This window comes from Saprolegnia diclina (assembly GCF_000281045.1).
Source record: "Saprolegnia diclina VS20 unplaced genomic scaffold supercont1.88, whole genome shotgun sequence".
In the NCBI taxonomy this organism is placed as follows: domain Eukaryota; phylum Oomycota; class Saprolegniomycetes; order Saprolegniales; family Saprolegniaceae; genus Saprolegnia; species Saprolegnia diclina.
Genome location: NW_008246155.1, coordinates 95402 through 102101, shown reverse-complemented (window position 1 = coordinate 102101; position 6700 = coordinate 95402). Strand labels below are relative to the sequence as shown.

The window sequence follows — 6700 nt, the reverse complement described above, 5'->3', positions numbered from 1 at the left end:
CAAGCCCGACCTTGTTGAAGGCGCAGCATTCCATGACCATCGCTGCCAGGCGTGGACGCGGAGATTCGACATGCAACGATACTTACGTGAGGAAGAGCGACACTTTCAAGCATCGACATTGCTATGCCATTGTCCATACTAGTGCAGGGCAAGACATTAACCCAGCCCTTGCATGTCGTGCGACTTTGTTCTACTGACAAGGTTTGTGCGATGGCTCTGACCACATGTAGGTAGTATCAGTCGTGCGCGACAGAGATGGCTCGCCGTCGGCGTCTCACATGAGAAAAGAATACCAGAACTGAGTTGCTGCTCCATACAAAAACAATGTTTAATGGCTGGCACGCTAACGTTGCCAGCCGTTTCACTGGCCTTTTCGACATTGCCGTTGTGAAGCGGATCGTTCCGAGGGGCTGCTGCGCGAGTCCGTGGTATACAAATCCCGTTCTTGTACGGCGCGGCACAGCTTCCCACGGCCACTCGTTCGATCGATGGCTCAGCCAGTTCGATCAAGGCTTTCCATGGTCATTGATCGTCCAATGGCAGCATCTTGTGTGTAGAAAATGCAGCGTGTGGGTTTGATGGTATTTACAGTGCTGTCAACAGTGCCGTAGTAGCCTCCGGCTTTTAATGGCCTCAGATGTGCAAATGGAACTACGTTTCCTGCCACGTTGTTGCGTCTCATGCAAGCGGCGCAGGACGCAACCTACTCCCGATGGTCGTGTTTGTTCCTCAATCACGTCAGCCCGAGGGCATAACTCGATGTGCACTGTCACGTCTCGCCGAGGTCTCTTGGCCCACAAGCATCGACCACCTCGTCTTGCAACGGTTGAAGCCGAATTCGCACCGCATCGATGGGTTCGGGAAGGCCACTGCGAGACGTTCGTTGCCATTCTTGATCGACGTGGTGCATTGCGCTGGTGCGATGGCGTGTGTATGGTCGGTCATTTGAATGTAATCCTGCCGAACGTGGCCGACTGCGCGCGAGACAATAATGGGTCTGATGACATCAAACATCGACCAGACGCTGCTGGCTGCTTTCCATTTTGACGGCTCAGAGCCACACATTGGCAACCTCGTGTCTTGTCGCCAGCGTGTTTGCTTTGCAAAGCAGCCATGTTGTTACCATGTGACTGATTACATCAAGGCCGGACGCGTCTCGAAGACATTACGAAAGGTGTGTACCGTACAGAGTATACAAACCGTCAGCGTGTCCAATTACACTGTATCCACGTGGATTGAAGACAGTGGGATACGATTACATCGAAATCAAGATCTTTCCGTCTTGTCACGACAGCAAAAGCGCACAGTTTTGCATTTGCTCTCGATTGCCATGGCCGCCGGAACACCCGAAACGACATCGGTGCACGCCAACACGAGCATCATGCAAGGCGGTGGCGCCTACAACGAAACCGCGGTCGTTCAAATGACGCTTGTCGACTACACCAAAACGCTGCTGCACACGCAGCTCGATCGGTACATCACGACATTGCCGTCGACTTTGCATGCGCTCACTGTGCGCATCGCCGACCTTGGCGCGTCCGAAGGCCGCAACTCGGTGGCGCTGTTATCGACAGTGCTTGGTTACCTCGAGTCGCGCCTGCCATCGTCCATGGAGCGCGAGTACTTTGTCATGCACGAAGATCAACCCGACAACGACTTTGCGTCGCTCCTCTCGACGCTGCGGGCGCCCACGTCGTACGTGCAGTCGACACCGAACGTCTACACGAGCGTGATCGCCAAGAGCTTTTACGAACGCCTCTTGCCGTCGTCGTCGGTCGACATTGTTGTCTCGTACATATCGCTGCATTGGATGTCGGCGATCCCGATGCCGCTGCCCGGGAACTACATGACGCTCAACGCGCCGACGCGCGCCGCGCTTCCCGACGTTTGCGCAGCGTGGGCTGCCGCGTCGCACCGCGACTGGGTCCACTTCTTGCGTCTCCGTGCGACCGAGCTCGTGGATAATGGCGCCATGTGTCTCACGATGGCGGGGTTCGCCGACCACGCTGTCCAAGTGGCGTGGGCCGACGTTGTACCGAAAGCGCTTGTCGAGTGCGTCCGCCTCGGGTGTCTCTCGCAGGCATCGATGGACAAGATGACGCTTGGCGCGTACCTCCGGACGTGCAACGAGGTGCGCGCGGGCGTCGCCGAGGTGCCGGATTGGGAGCTCCACGAGTGCCAAATGATCGACATGCCAATTTTGGTGCCGACTGCGAAAGCCGGCGCGGCCTTTATGGTGGCGACGACGACGCCGTCGATTGTCTCTGTCATGACGCCCGACGAGCGCAACAACTCGGTGTTCCACGCAACGTTGGCCGCGCAACTGGAGAAGCAGTTTGAACGCAACGTGACGATGGACGGCGTGACCAAGCCGCTGTATGCGCTCTTGGAGATGCGCTACTTGTACTGCGCGTTGACGCGCAAGCCGCGCACGGCATCGATGAAGGCATGAGGACAATACCGTTGTCGTTCACAGTCTCAATACCATCGATTCCGAAATGACACTTGCCACAATATAACGTTAGTACATTTTTAGTGTTGTCAAGGGATGTTGTGTGCGCGTTATCAAGTAGCTATTTCAGAGATGTATGACTACCCACCCGAGACATGCTGTCTATCGACCGCCGAGAGCTGTCGCTATTGTCTCGGTCAGTTAAAGTGGCAAGCTCGAGCACCGCTCGGACAATAAGTGCTGATACCGGTATCTCCGACAATAAGAGCTGATGTATGCATTGGCTCCAAATCTGGGATACTGCGACCGGTTGCCTCGTAGGTAGCTACGAACGTACAAGTAGCTCAAACCAGCACAAATGCGCCGTGTATGCACACGAAGCAAGTACAAGGGGACGACGGGACAACCCTACACCTATCTACAAGGGATAGGGTACATGGCCTCGTCCGAGCGGCGACAAAATCACGCTCTGAGACATACACTTGGCATGATCGCGGTATACTCGGATAGCCTCAACGCACTTCAAGGCAGTACGTGAGCATGGCCCAAAGCTGTCATACGACGAGCGGCAGTGACGGACAGTGTTGTCAAACGAGCTGCCGATGCACGACACTTTTGTTCGCTGTTCTGAGTTTGTTGCACCGAAGCTGAGGTAGGGCCTTGGACGAACTCGTTCCGCAAGCGCTCGCCACAAGTAGCTTTGTTGGTGAAAGCTACCACGTGACGGGCTAAAGCTTTTGACGTACCGGCCTTTGCTTGCCGAGCCCCGCGGCACGATCTGATTTGTGTGCCACGGACACGGAGGTGGTATGTATCGGGGCCGGAGAGTACTCTGTGTTGATGAGAGTGTACATGCAGAGCCGATGTTGACGAACGGTGGTATCTGTTGAAGACAACCTGCGGCGGCCACGAACAAGTCTCCTAGGTTCGTTTGGCTTTTGGATAGAGCCGTGCATCCTGTCTCGTGGCTTTTCCTCTGGGACACCACTGTCGGTAAGCTACTTTTGGCTCGTAGTATCCAAAGGCGAGCGGCAACTGACCGCGCAACCGAGTATCCCGCTCATCGTTGCCGCGCTAAGACGCAGTGGCGGTAGTGGCGGTGAGAGCGACTTGAAGCAGCGTATTTCACTAGCGTGCATGCTGCAGTTGACTGCGTTTGCCTGGATACATGGACTGTCGTCACCGACGCTCGTTGTGTTTATGCGTCCGACCAGAGCCATCGAATTGGATGGCAAGAGACAAATTATTTTGGCCTGTCCGGCTTCAACGCACGTGTCGAAGACATCAACGCCATCATTTATGTGGAAGATCCAGACCTTGATATGAGTCTGGGAACACTCGCGCTTGTAAAATCGTACTCGTTTCCACTCCCCTTCCCGACGGACCCGCCCGACGTGTTGCCTCGTCGGCTGATGTTGAAATGCTCCTTTTGGCCTGTACCAGCTTGGCCGATGGTGTGGGAGGAAATTAGCCGAACCGAGTTGACCGGTTCGCGATATCGACACCCATGAAGACATGCACTGCGCCGAAGTAGCCGCAATCTGAGCAACGAACGACGGCCTCGCTTAGTCACCGAGCCCGTGTGGCGACGTGACAACGTCTGTCGAAGTTCGAAGATATATTGTGCCAAATAGTGTTAGCAATAGCGAGATTCGTTTCGCGTCCCAGGTCGCGTACGTGGACTCGTACACTGACGTAGCGCGATAACACGCTCCAAACACCTCCTGTGATGCTATCACGCCCACCGCGCCAGCGGCAGAAGGTCGTCGAAGCGCCAAGACGCCGTGTCATCGCGTTCGGCTCCGCGTCGCACCCTTGTATGACGCAGCCATACCGTCGAGTGCAACAGGTTGGGCCACACAGTGGCAAGAGCCTGCCTGATACGAGGACGGTCGTTCTTCTGAGTCGGTTGGCTCTCTCGACAATGTTCACACCAGTCGCACCTCGCGTCACAACCAGAACGTTGCGCGAGAAGCTACAGCCTGATCCACGTTCACAGCAATCTGGCACACGAGGTCAACGACAGGCGATCCCTACCACCACCACCACCACCACCACCACCATAAGTAGTTCAATGGCCAAGCTACCACGTTACCATCAATCATAATCCTGAGAGCTTGCCCACATAAGTGTCGTCGACCTCTCAGAAATGCACCCAATAGAAAGAAAAGTGCCTACAAGCCTGATAGCCGGCTCTGCGATTTGCCATCACACCGACTGTGTTGACGCGATGCCGACAACGTGCCGTAGCCGCGCTGCCACGTCCGACCTGAAATAGTGTATGTTTGTGTCGTAGACACGTATCGAAGTTGCCATCTGCATGCCCCTTTGGCCGCTCAGATCAGACGCCGCGAGTAGCTTCGAAGCAAGGTGGTACCGCGCCACCGTAGTACGACGCAAGCGAGTAGCACCCTCGCCGCTCACAAGTGAATTCGTCGTCTCAAGCACAGCCGATGGTCGCTGTCGTCGAGTGGTCGGTCGCACTCCCCGACGGTTTTGCGGTCCGCGTCCAGAAAGACATGTTGGACCTTGTCCACGCGTACTCGGACAGCTCGCCCGAGACGCGCGAGATCGACGCGTACCAAGCAGGGTACAAGGTCGCGCACGAGTACATGACGTCCAAGGTCTTTTCGCGCAAGTGCGAAACATCGGGCTACAACGAATTCCTTGTCGTTGGGAACGCCGATGTCACGATCGACGAGTACGTCGAGCTCACCTACTGCGAGTGCGAAGAGACCTTTCGGACGCAGCAGACGCTCTTTTATGCCGAGAACCTCCTCGACGCGCGCGTCCTCAACGTCTCGCTGGCACGCTGCGACGACGATCCGTTCCGACACTTTGGCGTCCGCTACAAGAAGATGAACATGGCGTACAATGGGGTGTTTGCGCCGCGCGACACCACGTACGTCGAGGTACATTTGTCTTCTTTTTCTACGATTTTCACAGTTGGAATGCTGATCTAGTGCACCGGCTCGTTTGTCAACAAGAAGGGTCTCCGCGGCGTCTACTGCGTGCGCGAATCGATGGATTTTGACGAGGTGCCCGAGATGCCGGGGGTCGTGCGCTTCTACATGAAGGCAATGTTTCTTCTCACCGAAGCCCGTGACGGCAGCGTCGAGCTCCTTCAAGTCATGACGGCCAACCCGCTCGGAAAGCTGCCGGCTTGGATGTTCAACAAGACGTCGATGGCGTACAGCCACATGAGCGACGACTACGCCAAGTATTTGCAGCAAAAGCGGCTACTGGCGTACGTGGCCTCGAAGCGCAAGCCGCGGCACCCGATCAAGTACGCGATGCCCGCCCATGTCCATTTTTTCTTATTTTTTCAATTTCTAGAAAAGCCAAGGTGTGCTCATCGTGCGCCGGTGCGTTCCGGGGGCTCCGCGCGCGCCACGAGTGCTGGGGCTGTCGCGAGGTACGCCCAAATGAAGGAACGGCTACGATTGCTAATATCTTTGTGGAGCAGAGCATGTGTGGCAAGTGCGTCGTCCCGATCCCGCGCGCGCTTGTCGGCGTCGACGGCGCGATGAAAGCGGTGTCAGAAGAATTTTGCAAGCGCTGTTTTCTCCAAGCACGATCGTACCGAACATCAAGCAGTGCCAGCTCGTTCCGTACGCCCCGACAAAAATTGTGATTCGATTCTCATCATTAATCGGCTAGGGCTGCATGCGTCGGACGACACGACCGAGCACTCGCACCACTCGAACCAGACGCGGTCCAGTTCGGGCAACGAAAGCTACGCCAAAGACTTGGCCGACGACGACGATGTCCCGATGGCGCCGCCGCAAGCCGCACCCGCACCCGCCTTTGATGCAATGGACATTGAGTCGCATTTGAGCCAACTGCAGCTCGGCATCGAGACGCAACGGTATCTTGTGGCGCAGATGCGGTCGCGACTCGAAGCCCAAGCCGTCTAGTGGTTGTATTTACGTTGATATAGTAATATTGTACACTGTCTGTGAAAAGATAAAGACTAAGTCTCAAGTCCGTCCTTTGACGCGCCGACCAGTGGACCGAGCGCTCTGTTGACTGATCGATTGATCGATCTATGGAAAAACGCTAAAGAACGCGCTACTGAGCACCTTTCAGTCACAAAGTCTTTGCGAGAAGAATACCTGGATAGAGCAAGGATAGATGAATAGATGGATACATGGATAGATGGCTGGATAGACCGATAGCTTGAAACGACGCGACTTGCCACGCAGTGTACACCGCAATGTTGGATACTGGCGTAAACTCGGTGGCTAG

General features: G+C 55.6%; 2 protein-coding genes across 2 annotated transcripts; both read left to right on the top strand.

Annotated features, from left to right (window-relative positions):
* Window positions 1-1317: 1317 nt before the first annotated feature.
* Window positions 1318-2549, top strand: SDRG_15298 (hypothetical protein). The gene has a single exon (XM_008621466.1). The coding sequence runs from the start codon at window positions 1331-1333 to the stop codon at window positions 2450-2452; it is 1122 nt and encodes a 373-aa protein (XP_008619688.1). The 5' UTR covers window positions 1318-1330; the 3' UTR covers window positions 2453-2549.
* A 2262-nt stretch (window positions 2550-4811) lies between these two features.
* Window positions 4812-6455, top strand: SDRG_15297 (hypothetical protein). Its single transcript, XM_008621465.1, has 5 exons — window positions 4812-5364; window positions 5416-5738; window positions 5789-5867; window positions 5919-6063; window positions 6113-6455. Exons 1-5 carry the CDS (start codon window positions 4906-4908, stop codon window positions 6367-6369), a joined length of 1263 nt encoding a protein of 420 aa, XP_008619687.1. The 5' UTR covers window positions 4812-4905; the 3' UTR covers window positions 6370-6455.
* The last annotated feature ends 245 nt before the right edge of the window (window positions 6456-6700 follow it).